Source organism: Drosophila willistoni (assembly GCF_018902025.1).
Source record: "Drosophila willistoni isolate 14030-0811.24 chromosome 2R unlocalized genomic scaffold, UCI_dwil_1.1 Seg167, whole genome shotgun sequence".
In the NCBI taxonomy this organism is placed as follows: Eukaryota; Metazoa; Arthropoda; class Insecta; order Diptera; family Drosophilidae; genus Drosophila; species Drosophila willistoni.
Window position 1 is genome coordinate 17,390,473 of NW_025814050.1, and position 25,842 is coordinate 17,416,314.

At 34.3% G+C, this 25,842-nt stretch overlaps 2 protein-coding genes across 2 annotated transcripts; both read left to right on the plus strand.

Annotated features, from left to right (window-relative positions):
- Positions 1 to 19,571: 19,571 nt before the first annotated feature.
- Positions 19,572 to 20,320, plus strand: LOC6642026 (ficolin-2). Its single transcript, XM_002065240.3, has 2 exons — positions 19,572 to 20,086; positions 20,151 to 20,320. Exons 1-2 carry the CDS (start codon positions 19,572 to 19,574, stop codon positions 20,299 to 20,301), a joined length of 666 nt encoding a protein of 221 aa, XP_002065276.2. The 3' UTR covers positions 20,302 to 20,320.
- A 3,558-nt stretch (positions 20,321 to 23,878) lies between these two features.
- Positions 23,879 to 25,516, plus strand: LOC6642754. Its single transcript, XM_002065241.4, has 3 exons — positions 23,879 to 24,254; positions 24,318 to 24,486; positions 24,552 to 25,516. Exons 1-3 carry the CDS (start codon positions 23,881 to 23,883, stop codon positions 25,281 to 25,283), a joined length of 1,275 nt encoding a protein of 424 aa, XP_002065277.1. The 5' UTR covers positions 23,879 to 23,880; the 3' UTR covers positions 25,284 to 25,516.
- The last annotated feature ends 326 nt before the right edge of the window (positions 25,517 to 25,842 follow it).

Genomic DNA, 25,842 nt, shown 5'->3' on the forward strand with positions numbered 1-25,842 from the left:
GATTGTCCATAGAAATCTCAACTGTATCTCAAATAAATCAGCTTTATTACATGGCGCTTGGGCGCCATATTTACAACTGAGTAAAAGTATTTCATTTGACTTATTGTTGACAAGCTTTTAAATAAATTGAATTTACTGACAGGAGCTGCGTAACGTTTCAACATTCAGGCTCAGGTGCCTCGATGTTGCCTTGTACCTGGCAGCAGGCTACCACTCTGAGCATTGGGCATGTGCCCAGGGGGGGTGGGAGGTCCTTGGTAAATGGGTGATGGACCCCCTCTTGGTCGGACCGCGACCTGGCAAACATTTGCAAAAAGATTTACGAGCTGTGTTGTTACACCATTCCCTTTATCTACCTTCCCCGCCACTGGTCGTGTTTGCCTAGCTCACCTGTTCTTATAATGCCAACAAACTGCAAATTGCTACAAAATCACTTAACTGTAAATTTTTATAGCATATTTTCGTTCTTTTCCTCCCGATACACTTTTATTCGTGGAAGGAAAACGAAACCACAAAAGGAGATGACATTCTCGCAATTGGTTTCGTCTTATTTGCCTGACTCTTGCTGAAAGTGAATTTATTTTTTAAGAATATCTTAATCAAAATTGAAATTAAGGGGTTAAAATTCTACTGGTATAGGTAAATATCTTAAATCTCTGGGTTTAGATCATAACAATTTTCCATTTTTTTCCATGGTTAAGTTTGGAAATTTAGAGCATCAGCGAATTTTATTTTCTGGAGTGTACCTATATTTTTTAGTTTTTTAAAAAATGTTATATAATTTTGTGAATCTCTAAATTTAGTTCTGGCGTAACCTAAGATCACGGTATGAACTATTTTTTAATTTCACTCACATAAATTGATTTTTTTTTTTAGAAATTTGGTAAAAATAAGAACATTTCTTTTAGAGGTCAACAACACCTTAAATTAAGACTTCTTGACTTGAAGACTAGCGCTATCAAGAACCTTACAGACTTGGTAGTACTTGAATTTTGGTATGAGAATGCCATCGAACAACTTTTAAAAACTTGAGTGGGTATTTTAATAATTTAATTAAACTGCCGTAGCATAAATATTTTCCAGAACATCCCGCAGTTAAAACAAAAAAAAAAAAAGAACAAAACGATAACGAAAAATGCAAAAACCTGTTGTGAGTGTCCTACTCTCTATTTCTGGGGCAAAAGTAAGCACACAATTGTCGGCATCATCGTCACTCAGGTCAGCCATTTTATTTTGTTTGTTGTTGTTTGTTTCCTGGTGGTTGTTGTTGTTGTTGTTGGTCGGTTGGCAGTTAAGAGAGCTCCATTGCGTTTTATGACATTGGATGAGCGACATTTGGAAGGAGGAAGCATAAAACGAAGGCATTTTAACCCTGACTTTGGCTTATTTCAACTCTTTGTTTTTTGTTTTTTTTTTTTTGACTCTTTTGGCCTTTTTGTGGCTTTACGGCTATTTTGCATTAAATTGCAAATGAAAATGTTCAACATGATGGCAGGAGTAGAATGGAGTAACTATTGTACCATTGTGTATTGTTATGCTGGCATTTTAATTGAAGTTTTCACATATGTATTTCCATCGTCTGTCTGTGTGTGCGGGTGGGTGGGTGTAAATTTTCTCTGTATGTGGCACATTAAAGTGTTAAATGGCATTTGTCTGTTTGCTGTTGTTGTTGCTTTTCTTCATTCATTTTCCCCCCATTCCCCCCACTTATGGCTTGTTTGTCGTGTGTCATGCATATCAAATGAGAGCAAATGAAACCAGAGATTCCCATCATTACCAAAGGAATATGACACCTGAGATTGCTCGCAAATGTTTGTTATGTGAGAAAGTACACATAGTTGTGAGAGGGGAAAAATACGTGCCAAGGGAAGTTTTTATACACAAAAAAATATAATGATTAGTTGCGGTCAGTGGAGGATAGAGATAATGCCGGAAATTATGGACATGGCATACTAAAAAGCTGAAACAAAACTAATACTTAACTCATCAACTAAAACAAGTTCTCCCTTAACACAGAAGAACCACAAAAAATTAATAAACAATATTTTATTCACATTTAATAAAGTTCAATTGCTGAACAATGATTTTGATGATAAGCTTAAAGACTTTGTTTAGCTTCATTTTAATTGATAAATCAAAAAAATCAAGAGAGTTTAGTCCTCAAGTTCTAAATTAGACAACGATGATGCATAATTATGTTCGCATAGTCATTACAATTCGCAGAGGTTCTGTAAGTACTTGTCGGCCTCTCAAGTCCTGCTTAAGCAGGCAGCAAACCTCACAAACAAAAAACTGTCATAAACTACTGCAATAAACTGCTTTGGATAACAAGATGCCTCTTACAGCGATTTACTACCGGCTGCAACTATGCATTAAAAGCTATATAATACTTGTTTTATTCCTAAAAAGAAAATGTTTCTTTGAAGAGAATAAAAATACCAATTACAGACGCATGGAAAAATGTTCATTAGATTCAATTTTACCAACATGTTTACGTTGTTTTTTCTTTACTATAAATATCAAAATGATTAATCTATACCACATCTGGCATTAAAATCAATCAAATCCATTTATTTAGATATTATTTATTTATGTATTCCATTATCCTGCAATAATTACAAATTACACCTAAAACTTGCCCATTAGCTAACAAAATTTACACTTTCATTCAATTTCCTTGAATTTTCTACTCTTTTGGATGTAAACTATGAATAATTAACACAACAAAAAACAAATAAAAAGAGTTATACAATCTTAATATAATTGTACTTTAAGTATTGTACTTTTTTATATGTAGAGGCTAACTTGAAATTTAAAAAAAGTCTCTAAATGTTATTGTTCTTAATATATGTAGATATAGACTTTGACAAGTAGTAATTGTAATAGTAATTTTATATTCAGGTAATTTTCTAATAATCTTTAAAAAGAAATTATGTTTAGGTAATTGAAATTGGATAAGAAGAAGTTTAGGAAAACTTATCAGAGAAATAACAAAGCAAATGTTACCTACCGGTACGTCTCCAGGCTAGAAACTCATGATAATGCACTGGTCATCAATCTGCTAGACAACAGCAGACAAATTAGACGTCTGAAAAGAAGTCACCCACTTGACCTGCTACTTAAACCAAAAGCGAGCTTATGTATTTAGATGTTTATTGTACAGAACTTTGTTTTTAATATATTGCCTTGAGTTTATTAAAATAATATTCAAGTGCAATAAGTATCAACCCATTGTTTTGTGTATTCACAACTGATGAAAACTAGAAAAAAAAATCCTTTTGTATATGGCGTTCCTTACTTTTTTTCTTACGATTTTGTTACATCACTTTGTGTTGTACCATAAACCGTTAAAAAACCTTCTGTAAGACTATATATAAACATATCTCATATGAAGTGTTTTTCATCCTGTTAGGTATCTTGTTTAGCGTACACCACGCGTATCCATCAATCAGTCAATCAAGAAATCCCTTGTTCGTTTTTAATAATCCTAATGCACTGCAATAAATATTTCTGTCAATCAATCACACCTTGCATATACACATTAGATGGAACAAGAATTCATATCAATTCCGATTATTTGCCACAAATACTATTTAAAGTAGTTAGGGGGCACCTTTAACTTGCCAACTCTAACATTGTGTTAGCATGAATTTATAAGCTATGGGTTTAACACACACAAGTCTAGATGGAGAGCCATCAACTCATAAATAAACAATTAAAGGACTTGGACTCCACCCAGTTAACATATGTGTAGGTTCACAAGGACTAAACTAAATATAGTGAATATTCCTTTTAGACCATTTGCTAATCGTTTAAGTCCTGCGTTGGCAGCAATACAACTTTAAAAGGTCATTTGCCCTTTTATGTAAGTTTAACATATCAAAACAAGTTTCCGCTTCCGGCCATTTTGTCTGGCAAAAAACTCAATTCAAGTTTTATTGTTGCTTTTGTTGTTGTTGTTGTTGTTGTTGGTTCTGCTGCTGCTGTAGTTTGCCCTTAACCCCAAAAAATCGGTTGTGTCTGCAAAGTTTTGCTGGCATATCTGCAAAATATCCATTGCCTACCTTGCGGCGCCTTGTCAACTTAATCAAATATGCATGGGACCCTCCGCCCGTACTTAAATGAGTGTCGTGCATACATACATATTACCTTAACCCGGAAACACCTATATCCACACAGAGATAGGATGTCACCGCGTGAAGCAGGTATCGAGGGGAAATCATCGAGCGAACGCACTTCAAATGTCAGTTAATAAATTGCAAAACGTTTTTCTGTGAATCGACCAAAAACCAAACTGCACTTAATGTCACCAACAGTCAGCACAGGCAGAAAATAAGGAAACGACTAGTCAACCTTTTCCCCGTGCAGTAGGATCAGGCAAACCGACAATGAAGTTGTCGCTGTTGACATGGTCGCTCTCTCTCCATGAAGAGCACCAACCAAGCAACTTGATGCCAACGCGTTGTCGTTCCTCGCGCTACTTCGTCCTTGTCGTTGTCGTTTCAGACATTTTACAAATAAACAGCGCTAAATTATAGGTGCCTTGTGGGCGAATAAAAACCAGTGTGGGCCGATGACGACGCCACCAAGTGGGGGGAGGGAACCATTCGGTTCCACTTGTAAATAATATTCCCAGCTTACACCTGCAGACGTCGTCTAACTTTTAACTACAACAATTACAACAGCAACAACAACCATTGGAATACCAATTACCAAGCAAGTCGCTAAAGTTAAAGTTATTCTCGAACGAAGGTTGTAGACCCTTGTTTCATACAACATGAGAAAATGTAAAAAAAAAGACAAATATCAATTTACAAAAAGATACAAATAATGATATTAATTGCTACTGAAATTACGATGGTAAAATATTTTCATTAATTCATTTTTGTTTTGTGGATAGGTAACAGTCTTAGCAGAAAATAACATCAAGATTGTGGAACAGTATAGAAAATAAATTTATAATATTTACTTTCAGCTACCTATATTTGTTTTAGTTTAGTTATTATAAGTTATAATTAATAACAGATAGCAATTGTCCTTAAGAGAATGTTTTTTTTGCAATCATTTTAGACTTTAGAAGGACTTTTAGAACAATATCAGACTCGAAAAATTGATCTCCTAGGCATTTCAAACTTAACCTAGGAAGATAGTATAGAAATTTTATGAAAAAATTTATTCACCTAAAAGAAGTTGAACATTGGAACATTGTAAAAAGCTGAAGCTGAAAACCCTAATAACCCCTATTTCCCTGAGATGATGAATAAAACTCTGTGACAAATTGTTTGAAGATGTTTTTAATGGTAATATTTCTTTTTTGATAGGTTTATATATTTCAATACTTTGTCATTACATGAAATACTTTATAAAGGATTTGGAGACTTCAAAAATTTTCGAAACCCAAAAAAATGTTTAGTAAATGTGTTTAAAAACTAAAAGTTTGAGAATTGTTAAAAAAATAAAAGAAACTTCTCTTTTAAAGTGGTAACAAAATGGACAACAAATCACTTCATACCCTTTTGCCATCAAAGATTGTAAGCATGTTGCATGCAACAAAATACAAAAGTTCAACTTGACGCTGAATTGCACTTTGCCCAAGAAACGTGGGCAAAGTTTCTCAGGTGTCTTCTCGCATGCCCTCATATCCCTTATGGCCCCTTACATCCTTACTTGGAGAGCTTTGCTCTGTCACTTGCTTAGGCTGACATTGTCGCCATTTTTATTGATGATGCAACTGCCGTTGGTATTTCCAACTAACGGTAATTACAAATACATTGTAAAGCATTTTTCTCTCGACAAAAAAATAAAAAAAAAAAAGAACGATAAGTAAAAGAAAAGTAAAGTTTTTCAATTAATTCTATTTCTGCCGCCTGCAATCAAAGCCATAAAATGTTTCGCCGATGCGTTGACAATTAATTGCATTTGTTCACCTTGTCTTCCCATAGACTGCCATCTAATGAATGCTTCCATGTGTATGAGTGTGTGTGTGTGTGTGCGCGCGATACTTTGGAGGCGTGTCCTGGCAACTGAAACGTGTTCAAAGTTCTTTCTGCCAAGTTTCACCGTTGACTGTCACGTTTAGTTGCTGCTGCTGCTGCTTGGACCCCAAAACGGAGGTGAAAAAAAGTTTATAAAGAAACTTGTTTCCCTTTTATGCTTCTTACTGAGAAAATTATCTCTTTGTATTTGGTTTCCCTTTTTGCATTTGATACAGAACAAAAACTACAAAGATCAGGTCAGTTTTTCCTTGATATGTGTTGGGGTAATAAATTTAAACTTTTGCGACTAAATAAACGAATGGAATGGCTTGGATTTTTCATGGTTAAACAATGAAGTTCCTTGACACTTGTTTAAAGACAATAGAAAATTCCCTATGAGAAAGTGTAATTTTAAGTTCTATATAGGAAAATTAGCTGCCATGAAGTTGTGTCAATCTCGTAACCCATTTTTTCCTTTGCTATTTCCAAACCTTCAGGCGTTCAATGGCTGCAACAACTAATACCAGTAACAATGTAAGTAGCTCTAATTAAAAAAACGTATTATCTAAAAATCAAGTCCAAAATGAATTGAATAATCTCTAATGAAGTGTCCATTTTCTCTTTTTGTTCCAGAGAAGACTGCAACTCAAAGCAGCAAATTTCTTAAACTTTATTTCATTACAATCTTGTTTTCAATTTAGTAAGTTCTCAATAATGTGCTTAAAAATACTCCATTTACAGCAATGAAATCAAAAATTTCAACCAATAAAAATTCTTGTACGTAGATATAATTGAAAATTGTCACTGGACTTTCCTGCAACAGCCATACTTTGAGTTGAATTTGATCCAACTGAAAATGATATCAGTATCTTATTAAATAGTGATCAATATGTTATTAAATTATTTACCAATAATTCTTCTTTAGCAGTCAAACGTTGCGATAATCGTCGTAGTTCAAGAACATAAAGCCGATCTAATATTCTGCTTTCCATTTTAGAGATTTTCTGGGCCATTGATACAGTACGCAGCATATTTGAGCAGAGCCAGCAAAATAAAAGACCACCAAACAATAAACCAACGCAACTGCCATCTTTGCAGTTCTCAATGAAGTACGAGCAAAAATATGCTACTAAACTGACTTCAAGGATTAATCGGGGGGTATGAGTTACCCAACCAAGTTTTTCCATATTCCCACGTAGTTGCAATAGTTCTGTAAAATACTCCAGACAGAGTGGCCAATTGAGTTCCTTCCTACTTGATACATTTTCCAGAAGGTTGTCTAGACCTTCTATCAAATGATAATGCCAAATCATGGCGACATCACAAAGATATATGGCAATCATCAAACGACCATAAAATGGAATTGCGAATAACAATTCAAGTCCAACCGAGGCCACGGTAACAAACATGAGAAATATTATAAATTCACGCAAACAATGATTAACTAACCGCATTCGACTAATAGTTACTTTTTGACCAATAAGATCATGGTGTATTTTTTTGAGTTTAATCAATTGATTCATTAACTGACAAATATCTGTGGGTCTGTAAGCCAAACACCAACTACAAGCGATCACACAAATGTCACGAAAAAATATAACTTGACCACACAATAATCGTAATATAAAGGCTTTATTAAAAGTAAACGATTGAAGAAAAGTTATTTTTAAAATGAGAGTATACCAAAAAACATACGGAGTCCCAATAATTAAAAGAAAACATTTCATTAACCATATCCAAAAATTCGATGTCACAAACAATTGTTCTTTGGATCGATATTCAAAAACATTAAGTGCTACAATTTTGGTCAGAAATCGAACGCAGCGCCACATTTCTTACTGTTTACTAATCTAAAACGCGGAGTCAACTAAATAATTTCAACTTGGTTTTTTAGTTTATAAATTTGTTGTCAGTGGTTGCATTAATGGTCATGATAATGGCTAATAAGTTGGTAATAAAAGATACTCTATTTCTATCATCTATCGTGGTTCCTAAAACCAATTGCTTTCTCTCACAAACTAATTAGTCTAATGTAAGTGATAATTACACCAACTTGTCCATTTCCACTGTACTAGAGGTAAAACACTTTTTATATAGGTATATAAATGTCGGATCTTGTATCATCTTAAAAGAAATTAAGTAAATAAGACGTAACACGACCAAATTTGGGCTCTAGCCACCACAACTTAAATCCTAGCCTAGTCCACACAGAATGTTGATTCAAAGATGAACCTTAGAAAGAGATGAGTGTTAGATGCTTGTATTCTATTTTTATATAGAAGGTTTATTCAAAGATGTTGTGTTAATGGACAAGATGATAGCAACTAAATATCTGTCAATTTTCGTAAGTGTTTAACCTTTTTATATATTAAGGACGCTCAAATGCTTGTTCGGCAAAAACTGCCTAAAAATTTGTAGAAAATTATAAAATAAATTGTTTGTATTTTTTATTAGCTACAGTAGCTTTTTGTTAGTAGCTATAAATCTTTAACGTCGGATAGTTTGTCGCCCTTTTTTTAATTTTAAATTCGTGTGTTTTAAAAGCAACTGAAAAAGTTGAATTGGAACTACAGAAGAAAAGCTAAAAATTAAAATGCCTATTAAAAAAAAACCAAAGTATTTCGAATATTGGTATAAAAATAATTTCTTGATTAATTATATTACATATAAAAAGGTGATAAATTATGATTATTTGGCACAAGAAAAATCATTGCCAAATAATTTAAAATCATGTAGTCAATGTGTAAAGTTTTGATAAATTAACCATATCGCATATTTACCTTGGCTAAGTTCGCGTGAAGTTTATGTGAGATTAATAGCCCGAACTTTGGCGTTATTTTTGGGTAGATACCTGCTATAGGCTTGACTGAAAAGGGGACGTGAAAACCGAGAAAAGTTAAGCTCATTTAATTTGTAAAACATTTTCTTACACACAGCGCCATGAATACCAAAAAAAAATTAAGAAAACACCCGACAAAAGTTTCAATAAAATTAACACCCAACTTGTTATACCGCCATGAAAAAAAGGCGAAAATTTAAGACATAAAGACTTTCTGCTGTATGTATAACCGCCTCTCTTTGTTACTTTCTTTTAGTTTGCAGTAAGCTAACACAACTAATTAAAACCACTTTGTAGACTTGAAGGCAGACACATTTATTAGTGAAAGAGCTCAGCTGGATTCTTCCTCGTTTTTTTTTTTGGTTGGGGATAAACTTGAGCCTTTCGGCAAATTTTTGAACCACTAAAGATGCGGCAAGAATGTGGGTGTGCATGTGGCAACTTCATTAAAAATGCACACAAAGCCAACAGCTTCTTTTAGCCAACCTGTTTTAATTGATGAACTCATTAGATGAATGCACTTTTCTAGCACCTGAGACAACGAACTGTGCGTCGTTTGTGAGGGTTTTTTTTTGTGCTTTTTGGCAGCTTTTCAATTTGGAACGTTAGTGCAATTGTCTTAGAATTGGTGCCAGTTGAGTCAACATTTGCCAGCCCAAAAACCGTAGATGGCAAAGAGCAAACGTTTTCTAATTTTCCACGCCATTAAATCACAGATATCAAGCCAGACTCTGGCATGCAACTGGCAATGTGACATGAAGAAGCCTTCGTACTCGTCTCGTACTCGTCTTCCATGTCTGGTCATGGACATCCTCTACTAGTTTCCCGAGAACATTCAACTGCAATTTGCCACTGAAAAAGCTAAACAAATGTCCACCCACAATTGAGATGGAAAACCGAATGATAAGTTGGCCCTCTTATGTATGGACAATGGTTGAAGATTGTAAAAAGTTGACGGGGCTATCTCTGAGAATTGCTTGTGACATGGCCAAAAGAATTGTTAAACTTACGAAAAAGTTGAATGAAGCAACCTAGAAAAGTAACATTAAGAAATACATATAAGTAAATTGTGTAATTTTGTAGACAAGTATGTAACTTACATTAGAATAGAGACGACGATTCATCAACCTCGACTCAAACGGGAAAGCTCAATTTTAGCCAGAGAAAACTAATTGATTAAGTGCGTTTTGGTAAATATTTACTTAAGCTACTCGAGATATCAGTATTGAAAAGTTGATAAATCGGCTAAAGCTAAATTTAGTGTTGGCAAACGCTATTTTCTATGGATTATACTCGACAATATTTTTGTTTCTAAAGAATAGTGCTAACAAAAGTTTTAAAGAGCCCGCTTAAATGTGGCATATGGCATCACTCCAAATTTGACAGTTTCTTTTAGCCGGAAACAGCGACTTTTAGCTAAAATCAACACCAACAACAATGGCGGCAGCAACATCATTGCCAACATCCAAAAAGGTCTCCATTTACATGCCCCAACACAAACAAATCCCAAATCAAGCATTTAGGTAAAATAAAAACTTAACTCTTTTGACATTTTTTTATGTCAATACGTTTTAAAGTAATTAATCCGAATTAAATCAATTAATTAATCCATTTTTAATATTTAATGTAATAAAGTATGGAATATGGAAAAAGACAATTAAATCAAATTTTTAAAAGTAATTATTACAGGTTTATCCCCAAGGTTTCTCCTTCAAAAAACTTAACTTTCAATAAATAAAACATAATTAAGTAATAAGTTCGACTCCTCCTAGAAACGCAGTTGAATTTGATTATGAATTTGAAAGAGAGTTAAATTTAATTGATCGAACATAGAGCAAATTGAACGATACTCAATAAATGGTTGCTATAATCAACTAAGTGGTTTATGCCAATAAACTTTACTCTTAATTACACAAACTTACTAAGAAATGCTAATCAAGCTGTGAAAACTATCTCTGCCTACAAACTTGTGTATTGTACATATTAATATTGAAATAATTATCATTTGCCTTTTGTGTTTTGGTTTTTTACCGGATTTCCGAAACACTCAACACAATTGTTAACGCTTCAGCAAGATGTAAGTTGAGGAAATGAATTTTCATTTGCAGCTGCTTAGAAGACACATCCTGGCAGAATGCAACCCATTCCGCCCCCTGCCCTGGCACTCTGTGAAATGCTTAGCTAACCGCATGTGTAAAATGTGTCAAAAACATTTGTTCTATGTGTCGTTTGGTTGGTCGGTCTCTCTCTTACACAAAAACTCACATAGAGAACAGGTGCAAAATAGTATACATACATAGGTGGATGGTTACAGGGCAAGAGGGGAACGACTTGACGATGTCAAGGCCCAGTCAAAACCATAAGTCAAACCGCAACACATACAAGTCAAGCCGACTGAAGTCAAGTCAAGTCAAGGTTTGAAGTTGATGCGGTGTGTGGACCACAAAAAAAAAGCCCGACTCTCGTTTCTAGCCAGGCAACCTTAAAGGCAGCCTTAAAATAGCCCAGACTAGCGCATAGACATGATGATTTTCTGTCGTTTATTTTTATTTTTAACTTGGCCTAGACGAAATCATCAATTTATGCTAAAAAAAGAAAAAAAAAAATGTCATTGCCTAATGCTTGGCTGCTCTTTGATCTCACTTAAACCAAATGAAGTTGGATTGGACTAGGGGTTGACATTTCTACAGCCTACAGGAAAGGAGGACGTAAACTGAAATCTTCTTTGGTTTTTTTTTACAGTTTATTTTGTCTTTGATTGCCCATTTTGGCGGGGCTTGAATGTTGTTGTACTTTTTTAAAAGCCTCCTCAAATCAAAGCGCACGCGTCGCACCGGAAACGGATATGGCAAACATCAGACGGAAGTGTCTTTCCCTCAGTGCTTGAATATCTATGTGTGTATATATATGTTTGTCTCTGTGTTTATTTATGCTCACAATTCAATTTAAACTCCATGGGCTTAAAGCAATGTCCTAACAGCATTTGGGACAATTGCATGAGCTCAGTTTAATTATAACACACGACACGCCCCACTCCTGTTAGCCGCCTTTCATTTTGTCAGTCAACGCCCCAAAACTCTCACACCTAATTAGTGAGCAAAGTGCGAAAGGGAAAGGTCGTCATCGTCCTCGTCAACGTCGTCGTCCTCCTAGTTGCTTTATCGAGTATGCCAAAATCTACATCAGAGATATTTGCGAAATTTACGACACTCATCGCTGGGGAACTAACTAACAAGCAAGGGGATAGACGCTGAACTAAATAAATGAACCACCCTCGCACAGGTGCGTACTTCAAAAGGGGGTTCATGTTTCTCTGTAGACATTTTATCATAAACTACAATCAACTTTGATTCTTTGAGCGATCATAGGTCAGTTATGAACCACAAAATCTAATTGCAAACTCAAATTTATGAAATACAAATTTTATTTTTACAGATATAAAAGACAATACAAAAAAATCAAATTTTGATATTCAAGTATTTCAATTTACCTAAACTACCAGGCCTCTTTGATTACTAAGAAATTTGTCGAACTTGAAATGGATATCCTCTTTCGCTATTGATTTTAAATTGGTTTCTCCATCTACTTCACTTTTAATACACTTTTAATTTGATATAATTCCAGTTCTAATTATTTTAAGCTTGAAAACGAGAATATTCATATCTAGGTTGCCAAATTAAAAGAGGTCAAACAAATATTTTTTTTAAATTGAGAACAAAACAAAAACCAACTAATTGTATGAACAACATCTTCTTTTCGGGATATCTGTGACATAAATCTTGCTGTAAGATTGACCTCGAATGAGCTAAGATTTTTTCATTCTTAAACCTATATTTTATTGAAATATTTAAAAATGTTTTGTCTAAACTAGTCCCTTGATATCCCTTTTCTTGCTGTTGGCCATGTAGCTGCCTCTGTGCTTGGGTCACCTTACTACTCATCATCATCGTCATCGTCATCTTCATCATCATTATTATTATTGCGATGTGAACTCATATGCCAATGTTTACCGAATTAATGCCTCTAGGAAATCAACGGTAATGTGAGCTTTTTAATGAACAGGCACACGCCCATCATTTCAGGACATCATAGGTAAGAGTATGAGGTCAACGCACCCCTTGAGGCCATGTATATGGTACAATATATAATCCAAACAATGCACTGATTTATGACACCTTGAAATGCAAACGTTAAATCGCATGTTAATTACATTTTAACCCCCCAAAAAAAGAATGAAAAGCAACTTTGAGAAAGAGAAACACACGCAAGTCCAAAAGAGTGAAGAAGGATTCGCCCCTAAAATATGCAATGGAATTGTGTGCAGTAGGTAGACTTAAACCGTAACCTTATAGAATTACCCATTAATATATTGGCTTGTCAAAAGTGTTTTGCCAAGAAGAAATTAGAAACCGTTTGCCACTTCCTGGTTGCGACAGACCACAGAAACCACATGCAATATACTAAGTAAAGTACGTTATAGACTCCTCGAAATGCAACACCATCTCGAGGCAATCAACTGGTGTTTGAGTTTCCATTAAGTCTAGTCTATCCAACCTGGTCCCAACCCCCACAACACCCCAGTCAACCACACACACACATAGCCTGCCACCTGGCACCTGTGACAAGAAGTAGAACCAACAAAATTTCCCTCGATTTATTTAAGATTTGCCGCCGAAAAATAACCCAAAACAAATAAAAATCCTTCTGAGAATATTTCCCTTTGCTACCCCTTTTGACTGGAAGTCAGAAATGCCGGCTCACCCCTCCAAGCCTTGTGACGTCATATGGGAAATTTGCCAAAAAAATATCCTACCCCTCCGTTAAGCATCGGTTTTTAAGGGTAGTTTCTGCTCAGTCGTCTACCTTGACTTAATTGCCAGCCTGACATTTATTGTCGTCCAGCGTGTCATTCAGTCGTCGCATCATTGCAGTGCACGCCGTGGAGTCTGGGATTGAGTTGGATCCACTTTCAGGAGGGGGTTTGCTCGCCGATGATGTGTCAGGGCAATATATCGTTTCAGAGATACAACTAAAATGGCTACCTCGGCTGCTGATGACAAACCCGCCATGATAAACTTGCATGTCACTCACAGAGCCAACTGCGAGTTCAATTGGGTTTGTATTGATAGAATGATTGAAGGCATGGAATGGAATGGTGTGGCAAAACAAGTGAACGGAAGTTTCAAATTAAGCTTAATGGAGAGAACTCGTCACGGATCTATAGACACACATTTGCTTTCGAAAGTGAAAGTGGAATCTAAATTCTTAAAACTTGTTTCAAAATAAACCAGTTAATCGTTCTAATTGCTAAATTAGAATTCTTCTTCTTTTGTAGCTTTTTGTTTTTATCCAAATTTTTATCAAGTTTTTTGAAATATATTTTGTAATTCATTTATGGTTTTCAATTATAATTTTTATTTTTTGCCAAACTTGGATATATGACAAAACATTAAGCAATGTTTTCCAACAATAAAAAAAATACACCTAAAAGTATGCCGAAAAATAATAAAAGCAAATCGTAGTTTTAAGGGGATTGGGTTTAAAACTTAAACCGATGTCAAAAATAAAATAAAACTCTATTTTAATTCTCCTACTCTAATTAATAAAGTCTTCTATCAATCAAAATGTAGATTATACTAAAAAAAAGTGCATCTGATATTATTAAAACAGTTTCTACAAGCTATTAACTATTTGATTGCGGGATCATCGAAAAAGTCAACTTTTCTTTAGTCAAATAGAAAACTTTAGTGAGCTAAACAAAAAATAGAAGAAAAATTTAAATGATTTCTTTTAAAAAGAAAAGAAATTTTAAGACATATCAATTAATTTTTTTTTTTTTTCAAAAATATGTTGCCACTTTACTTTGCATTTTTTTATGCAGTGGCTCTTCAGGTATTTGGAGATAATTTACTTAGAACATAATTATATTTAAGTGTCATAGTCGAATGTTTTTACTTACGTCCAATTTCATACGTCTGAATATAGCTGATGAAGGAAAAAGAACTTTTTATAATATACATATCTCTATAATTATTTTGACTCTGCTGTCATTTGTAAAGGGCTGAACGAAAAGAAGTCCTTAACCTTGTAGACCTATAATTTAGTTCTTTGTAGAAGGACGCAAATAAATTAAGGTGAACAGACAGGTAAATCATATGCAAACTGATTTAATCAGAGCCATCAAATGCTGATTACATGTTGTCATAGGGCAATTACATTTTGAATAGTAATAACATATGTATTGTATTTTGCAATGAGCAGCCACATACATACATACATATTCGAAAACTTTTATGAAAATTAAATACTCGAACCGAGTAGAATATATGAAGGGACATTGGAATATAAGCTGCTATTGAATACCAAAATGTGGCAAAACATGGCAACCAAACATAATGCGTTGCCTGGGATTAAAGCCAGAGAACATACACGCGACCAGTCCGCACACACACACACACACACAGACACACACAACATATGTCAAAAAGAGAGAGTGGAGAGTGGAAGGTGGAGGAGCAGGACCAGAAGGTGGAGGTGCTGATGCAGAAGGAGAAGGATCAGCGGCAATGCAACACGCAAATGGCATGAACAAAAATAAACTGATAAGCGACAGCCTGCAAAAACAATGCAAAAGGAGAGGGGACTTGAGGAGGACCAGCAGTAGAAGCATGAGGGTTGAGGTGGCAAGTGGCAAGTGAAAATATGTTGCATGCGACGACAGCGACAAACAAATAAACAAACAAACAAACAGACAAACAAACAAATAAACTGACGCTCTTTTCACTCACTCTTCAACCTCTTGGTCTCTCTTTCTCTCTCTCTCTCTCCCCCTCTCTGTTATTTCGCTGACAAATGAATGCGAGACAATGGCAGAATGGGTAGAAGAAATATGTGAATGAGGATGCGAATGTGAATGAGGATGCGGATAGGGAAAATGTGTTGTAGATGTTGCGAGTCGCGACTCTGGGCAATGGAAATCAATTATTCATACGCTTGGCCACGCAGCTAAAAAGTATGCAAAGCATACCTCCGCCCCAAATGGTATGCAACAGTTTTTCGTACAAAGTCCAATGCCAGAGAAGAGATCTCCCACTGACTATTCTTCTTTCATTGATGACGCTGGGCGATGATGGCATTTGTTTGTGTTTGATTTGCGCCAAACTGTGATTAAAGGGCACCAGCGAAAGGCAAAAGGCGTTCACTCTGGGTGCAAATGAAGTTTAATTTAACAGTAGCCAATAGTAGAACGAGAGCAAACCGGGGGAAAGTTCGCAGGACAAAAGGACAGTTAGCATACAAGTATATATTTAGGTGATATGGAGAATATAGAATTTAATCCCTAATACTTAGCTATTTCTGAAAAGCTAAAAATTCATTCCTTTCATAATGATCCAAGTATCAAATAAAGAATTTTTTTTTTAATAGTTATTTATTTAAGCGCTGAATCCATACATACAAAAATAGTATCATAACAACACAAGTAGATGATATACAAAAAGGACCAAACCCCATTGGTGTAACCATGAGACCTATTCAAATAAAGAATAGTTTTACTTTTGTTTCAAGAATTTTGCACATTGTCTATATAATATTTCATTGGGTCGTTCCACAGAAAACTTCTGTTAACTATCTAACAATATTTTGTGTGGTTACTTGTTAGCAGGTCATAAACATCTGGTTTTATTAAGAGAGATATTTGAATCGGATAGCACACTTAATGTAAAAGTTGGAAAGAAAAAGAATTAAAGGGAATGTGAAATCGCCTCTAAAATAAATATAAATAAGGAGACGAGACGTGGGTATTTAAACCATTTAATATTAAATTAATTAGCTTAATCAATTGCGGAAAAACATAGAATTCCACTGCCATTAATATGATTGGTGGTTCTCTAAATGGCTATACAGACAATCTGCTCACTTTGTGTGCTGGTTATGATTAAAGATCTTACAAATTAGCAAGAATCATTGCCCTCAAGCCGACTAAAACTCAGTTGTGATCAAAATTTCAGTTTAAATTAAAATTTAAGGTTTTAACTTGGTTTTCAAAGAGGTAAATCACATCCTTTGGCTACCTAAACAGCTAAACTTAAGTTCAAATTATTAAAATAAGACAAAATTTGACATTTAAAAGATTCTAAATGATAGTGTTTTAGATTTAAATATATTTTTGGTCAGCTTGAACTCCAAAATCACAAATCGATTGAATATTTTGTTAAATAGGTTTAAGAGTTCACACATTAACGCATGAGCATTAAATGAAATTTAGTAGTTAATTTAGCTTACTAAGTAATACAAAGAACTTGTCAGTTCAATCTTCAGACAAAACTTGCCTTGAATTTTCGATGGCGGGGTACCGACTAATTTAATTTGGCCACCGGCGACGTCTATCCCGAATGTACCAATAGATGCACAGATAGGGTTAGAATGGACCCAGTTAGGAGTTGAGTAAAGGAAGTTGTCGCGGCAAGCTTAGGCAATCCACAGGACACTCTGTAGCATTCTTCGTGAGTAGTATACGACGAGTATGCTTTCAGGCGTAAAGTGTTTGATTATGGTCATTTATTCCTGTTTCTGATGTCTGTTGTTTTGTCTACTTTTTGTCGTGGGCACACACACACACACACTGTCATTGGCACACACAGATACAACTCCATTATCCTTTTGTATGCGTGTCTGTGCCTGAGGCCAATCAGTAGAATGGGCTATTGGGCAGGTTGCCATGGATTTTGGTTTCCGCATCATGTTTATGTCTGAGCGTGCGATTAAAATCGCATACATCAGGTCTGCCTAAAAGAGTGCCGGGGCCAGGTTTTGGCGCGGGGGGTGGAAAAGAAATGAATGTAGTGGGAGAACATGTGGGTGTTTGGTTGCGGGTGGTTGATGTTTCAGTCTGGTTTTTTGGTTACTAATTTGTGTGCAATCGCGCATTTAAATGCTACTGTTTTATTAATGCATTTCGTTTAACGCACCAAATTTGTAATGCAAAATGTCAGAAAGAAAAAAATGAAAACTAAAAGGGGAAAACAAAAAGGAAACCTCAGAAATTGCTTTAAGCCAACTCTCTGCAAAAAGGAGTAGGGGGCACAAACTAAAAAGGAAACTAAAACACGCGAGTTAATTAAGCCGTCATGAACTGCAAAAACATGTGACATGTGTGTGTGTGTGTGTGTTTGTGTGCGTGTCTAGCCCTGGGCTACTCAAAGGCAAAGAGCCAAACATGGCTTTGGCCTTTCATATGACCTGCTGCCCCTTCCATTCATTCCTTTGCCTCTACCCATCTCTTGGCCTTCTCTTGGCCATGGCAAAAAAAAGCAACTGGTGATGCATATCGCAAAGGCACAAACAACAACAAAATCGGGCAAAAAAAAAAGCATAAAAAATGCACTGTTCGTTGAGGTTTCCTCTCGATGGAGCTGTTTCTTTCACTAAAGCACCACAAATGCGTTTAATATGACTCCATGGTCATCTAGATATAGATAAATCGTCGGAAATATGGCAGGACAGATAGAAATGGAAGAGAGAGAGAGGAGTAGTAAAGGCGAATTCATAAAATTGAAACTATGATGAAGTAATCATACTGTTATTGAATATAATCCAAATTAAGCCAGCGTCTTCACATACATATGTATATCGGACATATATATCGAGGACCAATGGATAATAATTACATACATTACTTTGTCAAAATTAAAACTCTAATACGAATACAATATTTTCTTATGTATATACCACCCATAATTGTTAGTGTGCCGGACATAAAGTAAGGTTTTTTTTTATTTTTACGACTTCAAATATTAATACAGGTTAATAAATATAAACTAAGAAGAAAAACTTTGACAAAAAAAGTTGTTGCTGGTTGTTGCTGATGATGATTTATTTTGGACAAAACTTCTTATGTTAGATTCTGTTTATGTTCCTATGAAATTTTTTACAAAGCTTTATTTATAAAGAGTAAACAGAGAGAGATAAGCAAAAGTTGAGAGAGAGCTAGAATTTAAATATCAAGCTAGACTCTTTAATTTGCTACTTTTTTAAATTACAGCCAAAAATAATGCAATCGATTTTTAAGAATTTTGATCAAAAAGTCGATGAAAAATTTCAGGCATGAATAGAAATTAGTTTCTGTCATTTAAGGCAATATTTAATTTCCAAAATTAACTATTTCTTTTCAAATACACATAAAATTGAGTTGGCAAGAAAAAGGTAGTCTGTAAGAAGAAGAAACAATTGTAGTCAGAATAGTAATAATGCTTTGTTTGTGTATTAATTAATTGAGTTGCAGGGAAAGAAATTTCAACATGTAAAACTATTATTGTTAAGGACTGTAAGGGTATATAAACTTCGCCATAGCCGAAGTTAGGTTCTTTGGAAATTTTTGGTTTAATGTTTGCTTATTTGCATGAGCAATATTATCAAAAACAGTTCGCTTGAAATAATTATAATTCTTGACCTCATTTATAACCCTTAAAAAGGAAAGAACTAAATCAGAATTTTATTTTTTCTTTTTAATTAAAATAATTGCTCTTCGTTAGTTATAAAAACCCGAAACATTTCTAATAAGAGCCGTCAGTAATCATTGATCTACAATGAGAATACTTTGGCTTTATTTCGCATTCATCTGCCTCACAATAAGTGAGTGCAAAGAAAGCTTTAGGCTAAAAGGGAATAGAATTTCACTCTCAAATACGTAAGATTAAAAATATTGATAAATAATATAGAAATCATTACAAAACTTAACTAAAAACAGGTATGCGATAATGGAAAACCATGAAGAAGGAACTTTGACATCCTGCCCCACGACATTTGGCAACAAAGGTATTTTTGTGATTAGCGCTCCAGGTCTCGATCCGTTCCCAGTTTTATGTGATGCTCGAACAGCTGGAGTGGGTTATGCTGTAATCGCAAGTCGTTCAAATGCAGACCTAAGTTTTTTTAGGAGTTGGGAAGAATACAAAAGGGGATTTGGAGATATTTCGGGTGATTTCTTTTTAGGTCTGGACAAACTCCATGCCATAACGAAATCACAGACACATGAATTGTATATTCATTTGGAAGATTTTGAAGGTACTACTCGATTTGCTCGCTACGACGAATTTTACATTGAAAGTGAACAGGAATCCTATAAACTGAGCAAATTGGGGAATTTTTCTGGAGATGCTGGAGATTCGTTAGACTATCATCGGAATCAGACGTTCTCGACCTACGATCGAGGCTACAAGGGATGTGCTATTGCTCGACTAGGAGCGTGGTGGTATAACGATTGCACCGACAGGTATAAAATATATTATATAAGTGTTTACTTTGAGGCCTATATCACATTATTTACTTTTTTGCAGCAATTTGTTTGGAATGTATTTCAAGGCGCATACTACGGATTTAGCGAATGGAATGGTATGGTATGGTTGGCGTGGTCCCCGATATTCATATAAGACCATGAAAATGCTTGTGAGACCCAAATGTGCCTGTTCAAGATCTAGCGAATTATAGTTTCTACGAATTTTATTCATCAAGGAAAGTAAAAAAATAAAATTCATATTAAAAACTTTTATTAACTTAAACAATTTAACCTTGTTATTATTTTATTATTAATACTATGGCTCAGCATATAAACTACTCTTTTTGATGTCTTTATTACCAATTTCTTGAATTTATAAATTGTCCAATTGTTATCCAAATTTATGGGTAGATATTGGATAATCCGAAGTCTAGACAGAATTGACTACATGAGATAAATTGTAAAAATAAAATATCCTAAACTTAGCAAACAACTTACCCAAAAAAATGATTTGCCATATTAATAAGGTGTCCTTAGAAAGAACCCAATATGTATTCAGGATAACTAAACACCTTAGTTAAGCTTATAACCTTCGTAAAGGATAATTTCCCCAACAAATAAATAATGGCAAGAAATAAAGGTGATTTTACTCCGAAATAAATAATTCACCAACGTAGTATACTACCCCAAAAAGGATAATTTCCCAACAGAAAAGGCTGGGAATAAAGAAATTTTTGACCAACTTAGCATATGCAACCATACCTAGAATGGTTGAGTTTCAAATGGGTTCGTACACAAACAAACGTTGGCCATAAAGAAGGGTAGTTTAGTTTTATGAAATGTTTGCCGTCTGTCGATATACTGGGAAAATAATTTAAAAAGAGTGAAGTTGCACGAAATGAGGGTGTGAACGTGATTCTAAGGCACGTGCGTATATGGCAGAGGCGTGCACCTTTGAAGGGGTCCTCCAAAGATTTAAACAATCTGCAGTTCTTAAAAAATTCAAGGCTGCAGTTATAACTGTGATTTAATATGTTTAAAAGATTAGCTAAAAACGCATACTTTTTTGAATTTAGGTCTAGCTAAAAACTAATCTGATCGAATCACTTTTTAAAAGTTTGTATTTAATTTTAAAATCTTTTTATAAAATATTAATAATCTCATTATGTTACTGCTTTTTTACATTAAATAAATATACTGAATAGGGATTCCAGATAGAAGGAAAATAACCCAATCATCATTTGAACTGATTTTATTTACAAAAGTACCGAGTTTAAATAGGAAATTATAGCCTCTAGGGTGTGATTCTAATGAAACTCAAACCCACGATTTCGGGGATTGAAATCTCGTGATCTTTTGAGTTAGTCTAATTGTAAGATTATAAGTGTTTTTCCACAAATGTGTGGCTGATTGTAATTCTAGTCATCTGCTAGGTTAGTTGTTTGTGACAATGGTACAGGTATATTATATCTTCTGTAGTGCATCTGATTTGGGTGAAGACTCTTTAGATGAACGTGATGTTTATTCTTAAACATATACAATAAACATTAACAAAAAAATATAAATTCATTCTTATAAATTCTTTGAATATGTTAAGATAATTAACTTAATAAATTTCAGAGAATGATTAAAGTGCATTATTTAAAATAATCAAAACCCCTTCCAAGATCTACGCCTCTTTATGCCAAGCGCGCAACTCAAGCACCATATTTGCTATGACATCAATTGGCTATCGTTCTGATAATAAGTTACGACAAGTAATATGCCTCTTTTTTAATAACAAAAAAAAAATAGATTCTAATCTAAGCAAAAACCAAATTTAAACAGCAATTTAAAATTTCTAACGTTAGGCAAAAAACAAAAAAAAAAGAAAAGGTATGCGGTGTTCTAAAATACCCTTAATTAATATGAACTATGAAAAATAAATTTACATTTAAAAATTAACACTTACTTTTTTGAAAAATAATAAAACAACTAAAGAAAATTTAAAAAAAAAATATACATAAATACATTGATTTGAAAGAAAATGTTTCAAAACTAATATATTTAAGATTAAATTGAATTATTTGTTTAATTAACTGCTGTAAGTCAAAGTTTATCAATCTCATTTCCTCAATTGAATTACAGCTCATAAGTTCTTTAAACGCTCGAATTTATTGAATTTTTGTTAAACAATTTGTTATAACAAGCAGAAAGCTTTGAAATGTAATGTGTAACTCATTCGTGATTAAAGAGTATTTACAAGTGCATACAAATAAGATGAGCAATAATTTAATTTGACTTTGAAGTGTGTGACGAAAAATTTATCAAGTCATTTTGTAAACAAAACGCAAACTTACTAAATTGTTCCTGGTTTGCACACGACATCTACGAGATATACATAAGAACGTATGTACATACATAACACGTTATAGCTAATCTAGAATACAAACACAAAACGACAATCAAATTGAAATTCCACTGACCCACTGGCACAGGCGGTGCTCCAGCGATGAAGCACCGCCTGTCTCCCATGCTTAGGAGACTCTTTGGCGTTTAACTTAGTCACAATAGTTCAGTTTTAGTCTCTATCTCTCTCTCTCCCTTACTTTTTGCCTCTGATTTCAAGTTTTTGGATGAGCCACTATATTAGTGCTGTCAACCCAAAAGCATATGTAGTTTCCAAATATCTTTTTCATTAATTAAAAACAAAAATGACTATGCAAAAATAAACAGAGAAACGTGTACTAAAACAGCTCATCAAGTGGTTGGCACAGTGGTTTAAGGTTGTTTAACAATGCAAGGAAAAGTTCAATGATGAGGTAATTCTCATCAATCTAGTCTTAAACTAAATGAATTCGGCAATATTTTCAATATTTACAATAAAAGTTTTGAATTTGTTTTTGAGGTATTTTTAAACTAGTTTAATAAGTTTTTTCTCAGTAAATAGTAGAAAACCAAATTTAAATAGTAGTAAATACTTTTGATAAATGAATTTGAATAAACTGAGCAATAGCTACAACCATAGACTTTTCAATTTAATCAAATTTAAATTGGAATTTAAAAAACCTATTTATTTTTTCTAAAACTGTTAGAAAATCGTTTAGTATTTGTGAACGATATTCCTACACAAAATTATGATTGAGACCAGCAAACAAATATTATAACAAACTGATTTGATAATTGTAACTAAATTAATAATATATCAATAAAAATTGAAAGAAATTTTGTTACTATGTTAAATTGTAATCTATTTAAATGATCAAGGAAACACGTCATTGATAAGAATATCAAGACTTTCTCAAAAACCATCTGCCCACTGTGCCGAGTGTTTAACGCTATCAAAATTGTTTTATTTTCACGATGACACCAGCAAAGTTAGCGTTAGAGAGCACTGAGGTCATTAAAGATAAGGTATTTAACTTTCATCTCGAAACTTGTATACCCTTTTTTACCATAAACTTGCTAATTAGTATTAAAATTATTGTTTAAGACGTTGAGATCAATAGTTAATCCATTTCTAGCAAAGCTTATAATTAAGAATATTAAGCTGATTAACTCTGTATAGCCATAGAAATTCATTAGATGCATTGAGTTACCATTCCGATAACCCTAATCAATATAAACTCTTTAAAAAGTGTATAAAAAGTTCCCCCCAAGCAGAGACCCCACGGAACTAATATAAAATGCTGCTTTTCAATGAGAGTCAAGGCAGTTGTAGAAAGAAGTTTAGTGTTGTAGGCCGTGTTGCGCTGCGTTTTAACTTAATTGCATACTACTTAGAGTGAAAAGTGTTACGAAACAGTTTCAAAATGGTTATCATAAAGAATGAACAGAATATATCGGTGCCCGAGTATCTGAATGCGGAGTTCTTCGTGGATACTTTGGAAGAAGGTTTACGTGAATCAAAAATAACTCTCCATGAACTCAATTACGCCTGGGGTAGTAATCCGGGTGACAACTATTGTTCCGCCATCTACCAAGTGCAGTTGAAATTCACAAGATGGTCTGATGGCAAGGAGTCGTCGGAAAAGGAGCAATTGTCGTTGATTGTCAAGACGATACCAATTACACAGGACACACAATTTCTGGAAGATGTTCGTGTGTTCATCAAGGAGAAGCAAACATATACAGACATTTTACCCAGATTGGATATCCTAAGCAATGGCCATAAATTTGGTGCCAAGTGAGTATTGACTTAGATAAAAACTGGATTAGATTTGAATTTTATTTCTTTTCTCCTTCTTAGATATTATCATTCTGTGAAAGCGCCAGTGCAGACAATTGTCTTTAATGATCTGAAAACCGATGGCTTCAGGGTGGCCTCACGGGAAGCGGGATTGGATTGGAATCATGCATCGTTGATTTTAAAGCAATTGGGTAGATTCCATGCTACCTCAATGGTGCTGGCCAAGAAGGTAAGAGAAATTAAGTATACTTTGGGATTACTTTAATTTAACCAAGTTACCATTGTTTATTTCAGGATCCCTCAATTTTGAAAAAATATAACCAGGGCATGCTAAGCGAGGGAACTTTAGTGAAGAGCGACACATTTGAGGAAATGTTTGGTGGCTTCCTAAAGGGACTCATTAAATGTTCATCTACCTGGCCGGGCTATGAAAAGATTAGTGAGAATCTTCAGCGTTTCTCCAACAATTTCCAATCTATCCTGTTGGCTGCTTCCAAGCCAAAGCCCGGAGATCGTTATGTTGTTCTTAATCACGGAGACTTATGGACGAATAATTTCATGTACGCCTATGACGATGCTTCCAAACCAAATGTGCCAACTCGTTCGATTTTCGTCGATTTCCAACTCAGTTTCTACGGAAGTCCGGCTTGCGATTTGAACTTTGTGTTGAACACAAGTTTAAAATTGGAGTTACTTCAGGACAAACGTGAGGAATTGATTAAAACCTACTATCAATCTTTCAAAGAGGCTTTGGAATATGCTCGCTATGAACAGATACCCACATACGATGACTTGTTATATGAGTTGAGAAGTCGTGAGATATATGGTCTATTCGGTTTGTTTGCCTTCTTGCCTATGATAACCATGCCCAAGGAATTGGCTCATGATAATAGCATTGAGAACATGAAAGATGAAGCCTTCAAGCAAAAGAAAATGACAGCCATTTTCTCCCAGAAATTCCTTAACGATTATCAAAAATGGGCTCTTAAACGTGCCGAGTCCTTGGGCGTCTTTAACGATTATTAAAATCCTATGGATGGAGATATGCATCTCTTAATAAATAAATCGAACCGATTGCCATCGAGGCTACATTGGCTGACATAGCTGCGTTTAACGAAGCAATTGAATTTGCTGATTTGTAGAATATATTCTATATATGTGCATACTCACATATGTATATATGTATTATTGTAGATTCAAATGATTATATATAGAACAGAGTTCAAATAAAATAACCCATCATAGGGCTGAGACTTAAACCAAAACCTGTTTTTATATTTGTGTGTTGTAAATTTGATCAAACAAGTGTTTATTTCTAAATTTGTCAAACCTGATAAGGAAAAGCAATCAAGATAAGGCAACTAGATACTTAGCGAGTGGGTTCTCAGTGATAAGACTTACAATTAGTTAGCTTGGATGACAAGTAATCATAGGAGACAGTCAAATAAGTTCTATCTATTTCCTTTCTAGTCCTAGTCTAGTCTAGTTCATTGACTTCAATAAACCACAGAGCGTTCTAAAACTTCTTTATGTTATTTTTGAATAGTGTATATTTTGATTTTATTATATTGCATACTTTTCGGGT

Bases quoted from the DNA above. Each gene is read 5' to 3' on its own strand.
- LOC6642026 (XM_002065240.3), top strand. From the start codon at position 19,572: ATGGAAAACCATGAAGAAGGAACTTTGACATCCTGCCCCACGACATTT. The intron at 20,087-20,150 runs GTATAAAATATA...ACTTTTTTGCAG, and splicing joins TATAACGATTGCACCGACAG to CAATTTGTTTGGAATGTATT.
- LOC6642754 (XM_002065241.4), top strand. From the start codon at position 23,881: ATGGTTATCATAAAGAATGAACAGAATATATCGGTGCCCGAGTATCTG. The intron at 24,255-24,317 runs GTGAGTATTGAC...TCTCCTTCTTAG, and splicing joins GGCCATAAATTTGGTGCCAA to ATATTATCATTCTGTGAAAG. The intron at 24,487-24,551 runs GTAAGAGAAATT...TGTTTATTTCAG, and splicing joins CAATGGTGCTGGCCAAGAAG to GATCCCTCAATTTTGAAAAA.